The sequence below is a fragment of the Cololabis saira genome, chromosome 6 (assembly GCF_033807715.1).
Source record: "Cololabis saira isolate AMF1-May2022 chromosome 6, fColSai1.1, whole genome shotgun sequence".
In the NCBI taxonomy this organism is placed as follows: domain Eukaryota; kingdom Metazoa; phylum Chordata; class Actinopteri; order Beloniformes; family Belonidae; genus Cololabis; species Cololabis saira.
The window spans coordinates 10566229-10585000 of NC_084592.1; the positions used below are offsets into that span (position 1 = coordinate 10566229).

Sequence of the window (18772 nt, forward strand, 5' to 3'; positions counted from 1 at the left end):
GATGGAGGTTCGCAGGATTACATCAGTAAACCAGGCTTTCAGATCAAGCAGCCGAGGCAGAGGAATAACTTACACAATTCCAGAACACTCATGCGATGCATGAAGTTGAATGTAAGACTTGTCTGAAATATAAAATGTTGAAATGGATTAGGGGATCAGCAGGCCATCAGCGGTGGGATCTGGTGAAAGAGGCGATCAATACAATTTGTTCAATACGATTTCTGCACTGTAGTTCACTCAACTTCAGTGCCCCGAAAACCTCATTCTCACAACATGACACAGAAATTACACAACATGCCTTTAATGGGTGTCACTGACTCGAGGTTATGAAACCCGCTTAGCACAAGAGGCCATGTGACCTCCCAAGAGTGGCACGAAAATCCCCGTGAAAAGTGGGGTAAAGCTTGATGGAAGACGAAAACCAACGTTTGTGTTTCTAGGAGCTAAAAAGCAGCCGCAGATGTTGAAAGCAGAGACCATCTGTGGGGGCATGAAATACAGGCCAGAGCTGGTTTCCACCAGAAAGTGCTGCAAAATGCTTTTTGGACTCCGCACATCTGCTTATAATGGTAAAAGTTGATATTAGTATCAGGGCAACTCTCTGGATTTAGGTCAAATCCAAGATTCAGCTCTGCAGAACCCAAACACTGAACCCATTAGCGAGCTGAACGGACATGGCTTCCGAGTTTTGTACCACAGGGACATAATCTCATTAAAAATCCAGACGACATTTGTTATTATGCTGAAGCCTGACTGTCTGGCCTGCCTCGCCGTATGTGTCCTCTTTTGCTCTTAGTTCTTTGAAATGACATTTTCTCTTTTGTTGTGAGTCAACAGGTAATGGAGGACTGACGTGTTCCAGTGTGTGATGCAACTTGTGTTTTAGCGTTTTCTGGAACCATTGGTTTGGAAAAAGCTCAAGACCCTTAAATGTAGATGTTTATCAATGATATATGAATTTTACAATTCTGGATGAATCATATTTGATACATTAAATTGTGTGACCTTTGCATCACCAACATGAAAAAAAAAAAAGTGCCTTTAAGGCTCTTCGGCCAGGTTTTTGTCTTGCTAGGGGAGTTTTTACCTGCCGTTGTTTATCTAGTAATTACTGGTGGAGTTTAGACCAGAAAGCTGTATTTCTGTCTCATCAGACCACAAGGCCTTCTCCCATTCCCCCTCTGGATCCTCCAATGGTCCGACGGCCTGGACATGTGCCGGGTCGACCTTGCGTGCGCTGCAGGACTTTAATCCAGGACCGTGTAGTCTAACTGTTTTCTTTGAGACGGTGGTCCCAGCTCTCTCCAGGTCTTGACCAGGTCCTCCCGTGTAGGTCCTGGCTGTTCCCTGACCTTCATGATCAATGATGCCCCACCAGGTGAGACCCTGCATGCAGCCCCAGACCGAGGGAGACTGACCATCCATTTTCTAATAATTGCACCAACAGTTGTTGCCTCCTCTCCGAGCTGCAGCCCTATCAGCCTCGTGCAGGTGCACAACTTTATCCCTGATGTCTTTACACAGCTCTCGGGTCTGGGCTGTTGTGGAGTGTGTGGACCGGTGGAGTTAATACAGATAGTGAGACAACAGGAGGCTTTAAGAAGTAACGGGTCTGAAAACTGGATTTCTTACTGGTTGGTAGGTTATCAAATACTCGTCATGCAATAAAATGCAAATTGGAGAAAAAAAAAATCATACATTATGATTAACCCATATCAAATATTTGTTCTGCCCTCTGTATTGGGAATTTAATCTGTCACTTGATTAACTATCTTTTGCACAATCCTCTAAAACAGTGGTTCTCAAATGGGGGTACATGAGATTTTAAAATATACATATATTTAAAAAGTAGCATCCATGCAAAAATCCTTTAAAAATAAATGTTTCATAAATAATTGAGGAAAATATAAGTCTAAATTCATAAAATGAATTTTATCTTCAGGAGTAGGCTATTCAACTTATTATCCTAAAACCGCAGAGTCTCCCCCACACCAGGATGGTTCCACCTAACCTGTCAAATGCCACCTGGCTTCACCTGTCAATCACATAAATCAGTTACTGATGGCACAGTGCTGTTTTAGGTCTTTTTTACAACCAAAAGTGTTTTGCGCTGGTTAGGGGGTACTTGGCTGAAAAAATTTCACAGGGGGTACATCACTAAAAAAAAAAGGTTGAGGACCACTGCTCTAAGAGGAACAACCATTTATAAATGCACCGATTCAAGAATCCCTCGTCATACTCAAGATACGAGCAGCAGTAGTGGACAGTCCCTCAGTCATTACCGACTAGTTCCTGGTCCAAATTGGGTTTGTTATTGATTGTGCAAAAGGAAGTTTGGGGAATAAATTCACACAGGTGAGTTACATGTGGAGCACCTGCCAGACACTGAGCAGGCTGAGCTCCCAGGAACCGGCTGTTGGGATTAGTTCAGACACTCACATCCCACAAGACCAGAGTCCAGGAACCACAAGTCATCACTTCCTAAACTTGAAGACATGTTTTCAATTGCTTTTGCCGACCTGTAACCGACTGTTAGCGGTGACGAAGACAGGATTATGTATTCACAGTTCAAAATGTGGAAAACACACAAATGACACAGCTGAATTTACAAATGAAAATCTTTATGCATTCTCTTCAAACAGAAACGAAGCACATTCAATCCATATCAAATTTAATTTTCCACCCGCCTGCCTTGCATCTGCACAAGACAGCAGGCTGTTTGCTACAGATCTTCTCAGAACTCCTACAGTTAACAGGTTAACCTAGAACATGCTTCATTTATTTATCCCCCCCCCTCCCCCGAACATTTCTCCACTCTTCCCAACAAAACATTTTATTTTGGTAAAATCATACAAGTTGCACAGCTGAGTACTTCTCATGCAGTGCAGTAGCCTAGAACTAATACAGAAAGCAAAGTCTACATCTAAATAGCTCTGCGGTTCTCCAGGTTGTGGAACAAGCCTTGGGTTTGCCCGCAGCAGCCTTTTCTGTTTGAGGAGCCGCTGCTGCAGACCTGCTCCACAGTCCAGGAAAACTCCAGAGGTGTCATATATGCAAATACAACAATGAGAATAAACCACATGTTTGTTTCTTTTAAGGATTGCCATGTGCCAGACATTGAAGAAAAACAATTATCAGGTCAAATTAGACTAAACTTATAATGCACACAGTTGGAGAATCTGAACACTTCTGCGTCGATATGCTCAGGAAATTTGCTCTTTATTTTGACAGCTTTAGTCCAAACCTTGGCATGTTCATTTAATTCCACTTCAAAATTTTGATGTCCAATTCGCATAATCTAATAGAGATGACTGGCCCTGAAACAGCTGTGGATATCATTTACCGAATCCAATGTATCTTAAACATTAAAACGCTCACACTACCCCGAGATATATAAATTTCACGCATACAGGTGACATTCAACATTCAAGTGCCAGTGTTTTTTGTACTGTCTTTTGGTCAAGTTTCTGAAACTTTCAAAGAATCACTTTGAGGCTTACAAAAATAAATATTTGTCAAAAATGCTTAATAAATTACACAAAACTAGCAGCAAAAGTAGAATCTAGAAATCTGTGCAAATGGCTAAATTCCCCCCGACTGCTAAATCCCCTGGTCCCAAATAAATCCTGGTTTTTAAACGTTGAGAACCCGTCCCCTTTGTAAACAAGCTGCGTTTTTTGTTGTTTTTTTTAAACTCCACCCACTAATCTCCTCCCACACAATATTTGGAAGCTTAAGGACACATTATCCAAGACATCTATATAAAACTCTAGATGTGCAATAAAACTTCTGTAAAACTCGATGGGCAAGACATACAAGGGCTTAACACGCCTAAATCAAGTAGCACCATTCAATCTCAAATTCTCAACACTGTCAGTGCATCCGCTTTTATATCGATTTTCTTAAAGAAAATAAATAAAAAAATTAAGGTTTCAAGGCACAACACACCCGACGAGAGAACTGGGAGCATTCGGTAGCGAAGCACCCGTCTCTCTGCCCCACATGGCTACTCCTCCGAGAGGAAAAGCTGCAGATTTATGGATTTTTTTTTCCCGACTAAAGTCTGGGCAGATGAGCTCCCAGAGGACCTGACAGTACTTGTATGTTCCGTGAAGGAAGCGGCCGTATCTATGGCCACCTCCCCAGCTCAACTGTGCAGCTATAGAAACCAAAGCCACTGACAATGGTGGTGCACTGGAAAAACAAAAGAAAGAAAGTCGCGCCCCTCGCCTGCCCCTGCCCCCTAATCCCTGTGGTCGGAGTGCTGCTCTGCTCTGCTCCGTGCCGGTAAATTGAAAAACCTCAGTGATCGCTCAAATGCCTGTCTCTTAAAGATGAACTAAGCCTCCAACGCAGCTTGAAAAGAGAAGACGCTTGTAATTAAGTTAAGCCTGCGACTCAGTTCACGTATACTTTCTCCTTGACCAAAAAACAAAACACTTGCAAGCGTAGAATACCATCTGGGCCCTGCGGCGGCAGGTCGAAGTGGTTGCCGACGCTGCGCCGAGCCCCCCCAATGCTGTGGTCCTTAAATGTGGCCATTTTGAACTTCACTTTCAAGATGGCAGGCTTCATTTTTTGTGTAGTGAACAAAAAAACAAAACAAACCCTGACTCGTGTTTTTTGTTTTGTTTTTTTAATTTGCATACGCCTGCACCAAAAATGTCAAGTAAAAATCAAGAAACACCACCTACGTAATGTAGCTAGCACTTGGTAACACACTAGCTGCCGTAACACTGTTAAGTCAATTGAGAAGTAGAGTAACGAGTTCCAGCATTGATTATTCTTGTTTCACCTCAGCGATTTTGGCACTGAGCTTAATGACTTCTGTGTTTTTTCGTCTTCTTCTTGTTAAGATAACAGGAATGGCTATTTCAAAGACTACCATATCCGTAAAAAAAAAAAAAAAAATTAAATTAAAAAAAAAAGAAAAAAAAAAAAAAGGAGCCGTGTCCAGGATAGAGTGAGCAAAAGAAAAAAAGAACGTCAAACTTTGTCCCTAAGGATTAAAACACAGTTGCTTCACAGAGTGGCCCAGTTTGTTAGAGAATGGCTCCATTAGCTGTTTGATAGAATAGAAAAAGGCTACATGATGTTCCTGCAATAAATTTGAGGTTCAAATGGAATCATGACTCCGAGAGCCACAATACCCAAGTGTTTGCCAAGGTTTGATTAAGTCCAAGCTCATTTTTACCTTTCTAGTATTTTTTTCTTTTTTTTTTTCTCTTCACCAAACAAAATAAAAGTAAAAATTTAGAGCTCTTGGCCATTATCAAGTGAAATGAAAACATAGATTTCCTGTTTAAATTCAAAAGGCACAGTACATTAACATACAAATGATCCTCAGGTGGCGCTGCTGGGTTTTTTCCTTCCCCACAAAAAAAACAAAAATACTTTTAACAATGAAAGTCCGAGGTCGCTATCGGACAATACATGTCAGCATCCATGCTCGCTCTGAGGTGTGCAAATCTCTGTGGTCTCCGGTTCTGCACGTGCTGGTGATTTCCTTTGCGTCGTGCTGCACTTCCTTTATGAGAGAAGCGAATGGCAGAGATCCAGGGTTGGTAATGTACTGTGTGTCAGTGAAGCTACACAGGGAGGGTTGTTATGGTCTGGCTTAAGTTAACATGTGGTTTCCATTGGGTTGGCATGGCAACCTATTCCTATGGTAATTAGTTCCCCCACCAGTCCACGCTACCAGAGTGGCTGTAGCTTCCCCCGTAGCCATCACTGGAGTAGAAGTTGCCCCCAAAGCCACCTGTGAAGTCAGAGTTTGTGAATGAGTAACCGGAACCGCATTAACATTCATTTTGATGTGCAAAAACTCAAGCAAAAGCTGGCAGGAAAGGGAGAAATCCTGGACATCATGTGACCTTGTACGTAAACTGTTACTCATTTAGATAGAAAGATATATATATATATATATATATATTAGAAAAAAGCTTCTACAAACATCAGAGGTGTCTCCAGAGACATTATACTGTATATTAGGGCTGGGTATCGATTCAAATGTCAAGAATCGATTCGATTCCGATTCTTAATATTCAGAATCGATTATCATGATTCGATATTGATTTAGCTTAGTGTTATTTAAAATGTTTTTTGAGCTGTTGCCTGAATTATATGACTGTAAAATAACTAGTGAAATAATAATTTCACAATAATTATTGTGAAATAAATAACTCAAACAGGCCTTTCAATATCCATTTAAAGTGCAAAAAAGAAAGAAATTGCAACAGTTCATGCAGTAAACAAATCATTTTAGCTTATCTAATTTATTCTGTCACCACGACAAACTGTGTGTCCGACTACTGGGATTAAATTCGATCTTTAGACATAAGAATCGATTTTTAGGAATATGAGAATCGATTTAGAATCTGAAAATTGATTTTTTTGCAACACAGGCCTACTGTATATACATCAGTATTAAATCACATTGCATTGTTTTTCTAGTATTCATCATGTTAGCCTTAACTTTAAGAAAAAAAAAAATCTATGCTATGAGGCACAATGTTGAAATACAACAAAGTGTTTACCTCCTCCAAAACCGCGGTTACCTCCGTGGCCTCCTGTGCTGCGTCCTCCACGGCTGCTGGTGAAGTTTCCAGCGCCGGGCGTCTGACGGTAATCTCTAGCGCCGAAACCACCGGAGAACCTGAACAAGACAAAACATTTAGCCAAAGCCAGGAGTACGACAATATCGCTCATTCACCAAACCATCCATGTAAATCAACCCATTAATGCACTTTCAATAAAAGGATAAAAGTGGTGAGAGGATTATATGTTGAAGCTCTTAATTTAGGGTTGTTCCTTTTAGAACTTCATTGATCTGTGGAATTACAAAACTTAAAATCCTGAAAGGCATGAAGTTTATCAAGACGGCATTTAATAGATTACAGAATGTCCCCCAAAGCAAGCATTGCACTATATAACTTTTTTTGGCACGTTAATCAAAAAAATCTCAAGAATCATATTTTAAGCTTTTTGAACTAACGTAAACTATATATATCCATTTGTCCTTCGGAAGTCGGAATTTCCCAGTTCCCAGTCGGAATTTTCAACTGGAACGCCCCTCGAAGTGGGATTTCCTACTGGGAAAGTGGGAGAAGCTTCACCACCCCCGAGTTACCATTCCAAGATGGCTGCCATTCCCATTTCCGAGGTAAATGGAAGGCGGCAATAGTAATTGTTCTTCAAATGAAGATTGTCATGAGCAGGTGTGGGAGTGAAGCGTTACCTCTTGGAGCGTCCTCGGCCGCTGCTCTTGTGCTGATGCTCGTAGGCCAAGCTCTCCAGCCAGGAAGGAACTTCCTGCTTTGCCTCAACGAGGATATCCAACAAATCTTTGGTTATGTTGCTGTTTTTGTCGTTAAAGAACGACGTGGCCAGACCTGAATAAGTCATTGAAGACATCATACACAGTGAATTGTTAATCATTTAAAATGCTTAAGATTGGAAAAAAAAAATATATATATATAAAATCGGTTTTCCTACCAAGATTGCCCACACGTCCCGTACGGCCGATACGGTGAACGTATTCTTCAATGTCACTGGGCAAATCAAAGTTAATGACGTGCTTCACGTTGGAGATGTCCAGACCTCGCGCAGCCACCTGGATAGTGGAGAGGGAATAACAGACATCTGTTAAGTACTCTGCCAAAGAGTGCTGAGCTTCATCTGTCCACGATGGAATTTGAAATGTAATCGTCATCACTTCTGCCAAAGCCACAGACTCCTCACTGTTCCAGTTAGCTCAGTTTGCAACCAGGTTTTTCCCACAAACACAAAAGACAACATGGAAAGTATGCAACCATGACGCTCTTTGCACAGAATTTATTTTATTTAAGTAGACACTTCTAGCTAGTTATGATACTGTGCAATTTAAACATATGAAATATGAAGCCTTTCATAAAAGTAAAACGCTTTAAAAAAAAAGGAGTACACATGGAAGATGACTCATACGTTTGTGTTCGTTACAAATTAAACTGGACAATGAAGGGGCAAAAAGAGGAGCCATGTCCAAACCGAACCGTGACGGTAACTTACAGCTGTGGCCACCAGGATGGGGCAGCGTCCAGACCGGAACTGATGAAGAGCTTCCTCCCTGTCTCTCTGGGATCGATCTCCATGAATGCTGGTGCAGGCATAACCCTCGCGGTAGAGGAAGTCCTCCAGAGCATCGGCTCCCTTCTTGGTTTCCACGAATACCAGAGTCAAGGAGTCTTTACCTGCATATTCAGAGAGAAGGGGAACAGAACAAAGAGGTCAGAATAAGACGCATGAAGAGAGGGTGGGAGAGGAAAAAAAGAAAAGAAATGATAGCTATTTAATATAAATATTAACTAAAAATGCAAGCAGGAACTTAAGTGACAGTTCGGGGAAAAATAACAAAAAATGAGAACGGAGATGGAGAGAAGGGTTGAATTAAAAAAAAAAAAAAAAAAAAAAACTACAATTGCTGACAACTATTAACATAAAGTAGTGACTTCAGTTTCTCTGCCCATAGCACTGAAGATCAAGTATTGTATTTCACTTCTTTAAAATCATGACTAAAAATTTGAGAATTTTAAAATTACAATCCAAAATACTAGCATAAACAGCCATCAAAATAAAAGCCTGAGATAATAAAAATGACTGAGGAGTGATGGGGAAGGACAGGCCGGTCAGGCCCGTCCAGGTCTCTGCACGGCACAAGCCAGAACAAAACATCCTTAAAAGCTCCACCCTCTCCCTTTTATTTAAGCCTTGAGTACTTTGATAAAAAGTCCAAATCACAAAAAAACAACTGGGTAACAAGCCCAACATTTAACTGCAGCTGACCCCATGCTCCACAAACGTGCGCTTTTAGAAATTCTGCACACAACATGGAGTTACATCTCAGTGCAATGTGCAGCACTCTCTAAAGCATATAATCAAGTTTCAGATCATGGGACTTCAGGGGTGAAATACACAGCCCAAAAGAACTGTCTTTTTCAGATTTTTTGGGAGTCAATTAAGAAGACTGACAAGAGGTTCTTGTCCCCACCTTAAAACAGATGGGCACTATTCAAATGCTAGCCCTCTTACCCAAGGAGACTAATCAAAACTAACCCATGTCGACCCAGATGACCTTGAGTCAGGGTTGCAAAATGATGCTAACGACATCCCTGTCCACTGTGGTGATATTGTACAAATACTGTTCAAACAGTGCTAGGCAAATGTAACTGTGAATTCTGAAAACTCACTGGAAATTGAGGCAGGCAAAAATAAATTAAACAAAAACAAGAACTGAGGCGGCATGTCAGTCAGTTTGCAGTGGGACAAGATGAGCGGTGGGATGTGATGCTTCTGGCTTGTGGGACAGAGTGAATTTATGGCATTGTTTATACGTACCTGGCTTCTCTTGGGTGTCTGTCACATTTTCCTGAACCTCACTGGGAATAACTGAGATAAAACCAGAGCAGCCAGTAAACGCAAGACTGCTCAACACACCTTCAACAGCTCAAGAACTCATGAGGAGCAAGTGCTCACTGCCCGCTTATCTTCACGTGACACTGTTTTATCATTTCACAGAAACTTTTTGCTAGACTGAACATTGAACTACGCAGCCATGTCAATATTAACGGGTCGTCGATTTAACACAAACCTTCAAGTAGATGAGGAAAAAAAAAAAAAAAGAAGTTGCTGTGTTTGCATTCGTTACCTGTGGCGTTGAGCAGGTCAAGAAGGAAGGACCTTTTATCAGTGTCTTCTACCCAGACCACCTTCTGAGTGATGTTTTCTGAAGTGGAACCAACACGCCCCACTGCCAGAAAAATGTAATCTTCCAGAAAATCACGAGCCAAGATCTACAAATTAAAATAAATTGAATAAATCAGCAAGTATGCAGACATGACAATATCAAGCAAAACTGTGTGCTTCTCATGGGCCCCATGTACCTGGATCTCTTTGGGGAAAGTGGCGCTGAACATCATGGTCTGACGGATGCCTTTAGGCGGCATTGTGTCTTGCTCGACAATTCGTCTGATCTGTGGCTCAAAACCCATGTCCAACATGCGGTCAGCCTCGTCCAGGACCAAGAAGCTGCAGACACATTTCACATTTAATGACTGACGACTCAGATTTCAATTAAAAGCCAATTTCGTTTTAAATCTCAATGGAAATGTACTTACTTGCAGTAGTCCAGACCAATCTTGCCCCTCTCCATCATGTCAACCAGACGTCCAGGTGTGGCCACCAGCAGGTGACAGCCTCTCTCCAACTCCCGGATCTGCTGGCCAATATCAGCACCTCCATAGACCACGCAGGGACGCACACGAGAGCGGTAGGCAAACTGGAACGCAAGGAGCAACAATTTAGCACATGACACAAAACTGTGGCAAAAGACGCCAACCACAATAGTAGCTTGGAAGTTCTGAACTCACCTTCCTCGCCTCATCATAGATCTGCAAAGCCAGTTCTCTGGTCGGAGCCAGGACAAGGGCAAGTGGGTACTGTTTGCGGCGGCCATACCTTCCATTGTCCTGATAACAGAGAAAATGGTAAATAGAACAACCCAAATTGTGAGATGTGCATTTTTTTTTTAAAACCCCTCCCCCAGTACCTGTCCACTGTTCCTTTGGGCCGCAAGAGCATCTCCTGGTCCCTCGGTATAGATCTGACTCAGCACTGGCAGCAGGAAAGCAGCAGTCTTACCGGAGCCTATAACACAGAAGAGACCATGTGTGAGTTTCAGGGGAAATAGAAAGATACATTTAAAAAGTGAACCAATGAGCATCATATTGGCCCAGCACAATCTACAGAAATACTAACCCGTCTGGGCACAGGCCATCAGGTCTCTCTTGGACTTGATGATGGGGATGGCGTGCTTCTGAACCGGGGTGGGCCGAGTGTAACGACTCAGACCGATGTTCCCCATGATAATCTCCCCCATGTCCACGTCATGGAACTACAGAATCACATGTATATGGTTAACATAAAAGCTGTTCTACTGAAGATAAAAAAGACAAAAACGGAGATGGAGACTTACACTATCAATGTGGGGTGGGGAGTTGGCTCCAGTTGCCTCCACAGGAATATCATCATAATTATCAAAGTTTATCCCCGTGTTACTTGCAGAGAAAAGCTCGCTATAAAATGAAGTGTTATGATAGTTAAGATCAAAGACAGTTAAAGGGGCATTGAGTTCTGTAACTTGAGCATATCTGGCTTACCGCTCCAGGCGCTCATTGGGAGGAGTGGGCTTGGACCAGTCCTCTTCTCTGGAGTCCTCGGCCCAGCGGTTGTTTCCTCCTGATCCAAAGCCCCCACGCTCATACCTGCACAGAACCATTAGAGGTGGACCTTAAACAATACTCCCATTTAGGGGGGGGACTTCCCTCCTTAAGGGGAGATTTTCCTTGCCACTGTTTAGCTTAAGGTTTTGATCCCATTGGGGGAGTTTTTAACCTGCCATTTTTTACGTAATAATTGCTCAGGGGTCTTGTTCTTGGCCTATGCCTAAAAAGTAACTTATTGTAATAGATGCTATATAAATAAAATTGAACACCTAGCACTTCTAAATTGATAGTTTAAAACAAAATGTACACACATTCTCAATTAATTTACTTGCTTTAACCAGATGACTTCATTTTTGAAAAATGATTAATTAAATAATATATATATATATATATATATATATATATATATATATATATATATCTCTTTTAAGTTCAACATGAAACTAAGTTACGGACGCTCCAACAGTTAGTATAATCTCAGAATCACCTCTAACATTTGGAGGAAAAGTAGAAATGTTGCTCCCACAGAACCCCGGCTAGTCTGCATTTGCGGTCTGCTTACGAAGCATTACGAGCACAGAATTTTGTTAACGACCATATTTTACATACCTTCCTCCTCCTCCTCCGCCTCTTCCTCCTCCTCCTGATCCTCTATCGTTAAAGAAGGAAGACTTGGACCTGTCATTTCGCCCACCAAAGCTGTTGTAGGCTGCATCTCGAGGAGCTCCACTCCAGCCTCCATCTTTGTTGTCAAAACTGCTAAATCCTGGAAGGAAGTGACGGGGGGGGGGGGGTTACCATAGTACTTTATGATCATTCTTTTTCTAAGTAAATCAGTTGTCAGGCATCAACAGATGATGCCGTTTCTTACCAAGGGAAGAGCATTTAGAGCGTTTCCACTAAAGCAAAACGCCAATAGATGTTCAAAGTGATAGTGATATATCCGACTAAACTGCACTTTACTGCAAATAAATATGCAGAGTAAATTATTTGGATGATTCATAAATAAAAATAAGGGGTGGGGGAGGTTGAAGTTTACATCTATTAATGTACTACATTCAGAATTATGCTTAAATTTTAAAGCACAACAGGTTTTCCCCACCTGCATTTTGCAAGGGTTGATTAAACGAGCCTCCACCCCTGTTACCACGGTAGGCGCCTCGCCCACCTCTATCATTGCGAGGGGGTCCACGCCCTCCAAAGCCCCCATTTGTGCGGTGGTCATGGTAACCATTCACAAATCCATTGGTGCGCCCGCCATCCCATCCAGCTGAATCTTCATGTGAAAAAAATAAAACCAAAACCAAAAAAATACAAATAAAAACCATAATGAGACTTATGGGTGGGAAGAAAATAAAAGTACTCAGTGAAAGTGAAACCAACATTGGTTCTTCTTGGTCCTTTACACATGAGCCCATCTGCAACTATCAATATTACGCCCGACTTATTGATTTGATTAAATCAATGCCAGTAGATTCAAACTGACTAAAAGCTCAAAAATGCAGAATTATCTAATGTGTTGCTCAATACAATATTGCAAAAGCAAGTTATTCACTGCAAACAGATCAAAGCCTTAAAAAAAAAAAAAAAAAAAAAAAACTACAACTACATCCAGCTTCTGCCTGTATGTGACATTTGCCACAACGATCTGCCAGCTTTGGACACTGGCAACTTCATCATTGCAGCCCAGGCTGTTATCAGTGCAAGTTGACAATGAAGCTAGTGGTGGGGACAATGGACAGTTAATACTACCATAGTACAACGTGCCAAATCGTTGACGCTATGCCACAAAAGCATCAATAGGGGGCAGAGCAGCCACAGAGAAGTCTCTCTTAAAGAAGGACAGGTTAAAGCAAATGGGTGGATTACTGATGTAGGAAGAAGCTCTGAGTCATAAAATAAACCAACAAGCTTGCATCATGGAAAATCCTTGTGATGCCTCACAAGCAAAACATCATAGCAACGTCACTGATACTGATCTCAGTGATAACAGTCTGAGGATGCGGCAGTTTGTCATTTTTGTGGCCACTTGTTCAAACAAATAATGGACCCCCCTTTGTGGTTCTGGACATGTCGTTTTATGGCGTCCTCGGCTCAAACGTTCACAGATCCCGTCTCCCCAGTTACTCACCTTGCAAATTTAAATCCCACCTATGCACCCAGCTGCTGTTACTCAGCTGTTTCAAAATTATAACAAAATTACCCAAAGGGGCAGTTTGTCTTTGTGCACCAGTTGGGGTGTGGAAAGATGCTTGAGAATTGATGGGGCGTGTTTTCTTGCAAGAACTGGGGAGGCGGAACGCTTTGTCTTGTTTCAACCATCATCCAGAAATACCTTGCCCTAACTTGAATATAGGACAACTCAAACCGAAATAATTTTAATGTTCAAGTGCTGCTGGAGCATATTTCTGAATGACAAAAAACCCAAACACACACACTCTAAAGGGGAATTGTAAAAGTGAAAAATATTTTGCTGGAAATTATGAATACAATGAAATTGCATCATGAGCAGATGCAATCACTTTGTGCAAGTTAAAGCAACCAGATAGGAAAGAGTGAAGAGGACTCCAGTACTGTATATGTCACCAAGTTTTCTGACGGATACAGTCACATTTTGTGAAATAAGCACCCCTGAAATGTGCACTTAACATTTTTACCTTCCTGTCCCACATCAAGAGACAACTCTAGGTTTAAATACGTAACTGGCTTTTTTGGATCCCAAAAAGTCAAAATGACATGAACAAGTTTCTGCATTTTGTTTATGATAAATTGATATTTAGCTGTTTTTATTAACTACCAAACACTCAGCAAAACTTGTCTAGTCTATTAAAACAAACCCATTTTTAAAAACAATCAAATTTTCAAAGTCCACAGAAAACAATGCTTGTGTAAAATTCTGTTTTACATGAGCTGTAGTGTTTGAGCAGTTGGCCAACATTTGTGAACAGTCAGCTGGTAACACTGCTTGAAAACTGATGCCTCCCTTGGTTTCCTGGCTACGCTCAAATATTCCACCCATTACCCAATTTCAAATGCCAAAGAAAAAGGGCCATGAAGAGAACTCACTTTGTTGAAATAATTACCAATATAATTGAATTGTGTGGCAATGAGAGATCACTACATGCAAGTTTCTGTTTCAGACAACTTAAAAAAAAAAAAAAAGGATATGATCAAAGAAATCCACTTAACGGACAAATTGCGGGCACAAAAACCTTAATACACAAAGGCTCTCAGCTTAGTCATCAATAATCCCACTGAATATTTAATAGGACAAAGTTTCAAAGTACGAAGAACTCGGGCAAACAAAAGGCTAGCAATTTACTTTCAGCGCAAACATGGGATTAAAAATCAAATATTCACCAGTTCTTAAAATGCATGGTGATATAACCCTTCCTGTGTGCCAGTTAAAACAAATGGCCACATATTAAAACCATTGCTGCATGAACCATTAGCATTCTTATTATAAGTTACCGCTTCTCTCCAATTGACATCAATGTTGAATGTAAATTTTTTTAAATGAACTCCCACCATGACTCACACTGAGGTGATTTAAATGGCAAGCTTGGTTGGATCTTTCAAACATGTCATTTTTCACAGCTGAAATGTTCTCATTAGCCAGCCACACAAGTGATGCAGTGCAGATTAAGGCACCATCACCATGCATAACTTCATTTGCAAGCTTTGGCAAAAAAGTGTTAGGCTCAGTTACTGAAGCTTTTAATCAAGTGACCATGACAAAGCAAGACCACATTATGCTCCAGTGTACAGCTATGTAGACTATGAAACTGCCAAAAAACAAACAAAAAAAACCATGACATGCAGGTACCGGTCAAGGTATACCACATCTGTTTCGCCCATCGTAGGCATGGTAAAAGGCAAACTCTTGAGAGGCCAGTCTTGGGTAACCTGAGCAAAAGTAAGGAAGCAGGCTATAAAAAGAGTTCACCCAGGTCCACCGGCTCATGCAGTCTTTGGTACTAGGCTTAACGTTACAGAATAGTTACCAATCTTACAGTCATCCCATCCTGAAGTACACTGATTTCTCTGTCTTTGCTGACACTGACCCTGCCATTGTGATTGTGGGCAGAGCTTACAAGAAACTTGGGGGACATTGCAGGTGAAATAAGGGGATGGATGTACAGTCAATGCATGCATGTATGCATGTGGCTTTAAATAAGAAGAGTGAAGCAAATAACTAAACATGTCACCTTCGTTGTTTATTTTAAGGGTACGTGTCTGATCTAACCATCTCCCCCTGAGTACCGACTTTGCTGGTATATAAAATGGCCATTTCATGCATCTGAAATTGGAAGTTGCCCTCAGCAAAAGCATACAGAAGGGACTTACAGAGATTTACTGGTGCCACTGTATAACCACACTGTCTACCAGCGGAATAAGCATTTCCTGCTGTGGAACAAGAAAACAGTGAAACGAGAAAAGGTCAAGTGTGCAATGACAGTACTATGATTCCAAGTTTCTGTTTTAATATAAAATGATCAAAGTATGGCTGACACGATGTGTGTTGTGATTTAAAGCTATTGAAAGGCTAAATAATCAAATACTTAAATCACCTCACATCAACAATGGCTACAAAAAAAGTGTTTGTAGACACATTTCCACACAAACAGCCAAAAACCCACCCGCCACTTTCCCTTTATCAGAGCACCCAACAGCTAGCACTCCTCTTGCTCACGTGACACTGTACCAGCCAAAAAAATAATAAAATCCAGGGGGGGTAAATTACTGTCGAAAGCAGAACACCAGAATCAGACTGATGTGAATTAGCCCCAGCCTCCTACTTATGAGCAGTCTGGAGTAAAAAAGGCTAAAGCCAACATACAGTATCACTTGCCCTGCTTTTCTTTCGCCAAAATAAGCTGCCATGCACAGACAATTTAACATGACTTTTGCCCACCCGTCTTAGCAACCAGACGTCTCAAATTGTCTTTCAAGCATTTAATATTCAACAGCCATTTTTGTCTTGACTGGAAGATCAATGTTAAAGATTTAGCTTAAATCACCATTTCCTCAATTGTGCTTGCTTTTACCATGCTCTGATGGTTTTAAAACTTAGAGAAAACCACAAGTCAAACCTGTGTTGTTGGCCTGACAGACTCACGTGATTGTTAAAACTCACCGTTTTTGGAAGCCTCTTTGTTCCTCAAGTGAGGTGGAATGTAACGCCCTAGACAAAGAAAACACGACAAAACAGGTTCACCTTGGCACAATTTGAACACTACAACATGGATACAATCACTGTCTTTCAAAAATCGAAAAATGGCACACTAGTACACAACCCAACATGCTAAGCAAAAGCCAGTAAACTGTTTTCTTTAATAACAAATGGAAAATACTTTTGTTCATTAGGAAACTTGAAGGAGTTACATACTGTAAACATCACACATGGTTTACAGTAAGGACAGGGTTGCCGTAACAAGTTAAAAACACCACAGGCAAAAAAAGTGCAAAACTGGCTAGCTATAAATGTGTACATTTGCACAAAAATAACCAAATATACCCTAATATTTATTCATAAAAAATATATAATTGTTTTTAATGGGATAGTGTGATATGATAAAATATAGAACATTGGCAGTGTTGAAAAAGCAAAGATAACTGGTTTCCTAAAGGTAAGCAAAAGTTTGAAATGTTTATGCATCCAGTAAACAATTGGTTAAAAAAAAAGGGGGGGGGGGGGGGGGGGGGGGGGTTAGCGAAAAAAAAAAAAAAAAAAAAAGCTAATCAGCATTTGAGGAAACCTGTATTTGTGTCCTTTAACACCAACATGCAAGTCAATGTATTACTTACTGCCAGTTCCTCCGCCTTGTCCCTCACCAGAGTTCAAGTCCAGGGCAGAAAGCTATAAAAAGAAGAAAATTACATTGAATTTGGTCCGAGTATAAAATACAGCCAGGTTGTGTCCCCATTTCCAGAAACTAAGAAAAATAAGATTTCTCGCACAATTTAGGGGATTACTGAAATAAACAAACTTGCATAATACAATACATTTAAATGGTCATATCCAGATTTTGGACAAAATGTCTCCAAGCCTTTATTGCAGCATTAAAATGTATCACAATCAACTGGCTGAAGACTGAACCAACTACCTACAACCAGTGGCTTCAAAGGATCTGGGATATCTATATGATGGAGCAGATAACCTACTCCCTGAGGTTACAGAAGAACATTTTTATCAAGAGATGGAGCCCTGTAATGAAACTACTAATACAGTGACAACCCTACCCCATATCCCTCTTTAGTTAAATATATTTTCTATCTTTTCTTTTTTCCTCTATTTTCGCTCACTATTATTTATTTTTCTTTAATAAATCAAGTATGTTACATAAATATACACATGTATCTGCAATAACCTTCTCCCTCTAAATACATCACTGGTATTTCTAGTCTCTTTGCACATGTATATATATTATTTGTTTTTGGTATTTCTGTTGTACATTTTTTATATAGCTCTTTTTAACTACTACTTTTCATACTTTCGTGTATATTTTGTAAAAAATTGTTGTGTGTGTTTGCTGCTGCACAAGTGAATTTCCCTTCTGGGGGATCAATAAAGTTCTATTCTATTTCTATTATCAAATTTTATTTGTACAGCACCTTTCATCCAGGTACATGAAATAGAAAGTGCTAAACATTTTGACTGAAAAATAAGCATAATGAAAACAAAAATAAAAACTGAGACCAATGTACACTGACATACAATATAGTTAATTAAAATGAAATAATGATAAAAGTTCAAGAATTAAGGCTAAAAATAAAAATCATTCCACAACAATAAAATATAATAGTATATATATAGTATATAATAAGAACTAGATAAATAAAACAAATGCCTCTAAAAAATGTTAAACAGAATAAAACATTTGATGCTACAGAGTTTTTAGTCTAGGTTTAAAAATGGCCACATTTGCAGCTCCTCTCAGACATGTTTGTACTGAGAACAGGTCTGGTTCTGATACCAATGTGGTTTCTATGGTTGGGTCTCATGATGCGCTGATTGACGTTTGTACTGAGAACAAAAAATAAAAAGTTTAAAAAAAAATAAAAAATAATAAAGCGTCTCCAGGCCGGTGTGCGCAGATCACACTATTAGAGATAAGCTGCAGTTATTCAACCTAGACGGTATAAACCAGCACATACTCCGTCCTGATGATCCTTTTCTGCTTGATTAGTGTAAGAACAGACCGGTACTGGTTCTGGTTCTGGGGCCGGGGGGCCGCGGCAGCAGCTGCAGCATTTCCTGCTGCGCCACGTTTCAGCCAGGCCTGGCCGGCAGCAGCCGGGGACCCGGCGCCCTCGCCGGCCAGGCCTGGCCGAGAAACCCCCCCTCCATCCGGGGCTGGAGGGGTCCACCACCGACCAACACCTCGGTATTACCAGCCCCGGCCCGCATCAGAGCCCCACGGCCCCAGAAAGCCTAGCAGAGTCCTCCCGGAGCAGAGCAGAGCTCCGCCATCACGACCAGCCTCCATTTTAGCAGCAGCTAAGCTAAGCTA

The 18772-nt window shown here is 40.9% G+C and overlaps 1 protein-coding gene across 3 annotated transcripts in view; it reads right to left on the minus strand.

Annotated features, from left to right (window-relative positions):
- Positions 1–2600: 2600 nt before the first annotated feature.
- Positions 2601–18772, minus strand: part of ddx3xa (DEAD-box helicase 3 X-linked a) — a 16576-nt gene continuing 404 nt past the window's right edge. The window contains exons 2-18 of one of the 3 annotated variants that reach the window (XM_061723263.1): positions 17067–17118; positions 16396–16443; positions 11868–12024; positions 11193–11297; positions 11009–11108; positions 10792–10927; positions 10583–10680; positions 10404–10502; positions 10152–10312; positions 9918–10062; positions 9683–9827; positions 9373–9423; positions 8047–8228; positions 7495–7612; positions 7238–7391; positions 6558–6655; positions 2601–5758 (exon numbers count right to left, since the gene is read on the minus strand). In XM_061723263.1, coding sequence (XP_061579247.1) covers positions 5673–5758; positions 6558–6655; positions 7238–7391; positions 7495–7612; positions 8047–8228; positions 9373–9423; positions 9683–9827; positions 9918–10062; positions 10152–10312; positions 10404–10502; positions 10583–10680; positions 10792–10927; positions 11009–11108; positions 11193–11297; positions 11868–12024; positions 16396–16443; positions 17067–17118 — 1935 coding nt within the window. In that variant the 3' untranslated portion in view covers positions 2601–5672. Of the gene's footprint in view, positions 5759–6536; positions 6656–7237; positions 7392–7494; positions 7613–8046; positions 8229–9372; positions 9424–9682; positions 9828–9917; positions 10063–10151; positions 10313–10403; positions 10503–10582; positions 10681–10791; positions 10928–11008; positions 11109–11192; positions 11298–11867; positions 12025–16395; positions 16444–17066; positions 17119–18772 lie in introns of all 3 variants that reach the window. The other 2 variants (XM_061723262.1, XM_061723264.1) reach the window with 2 other exon arrangements.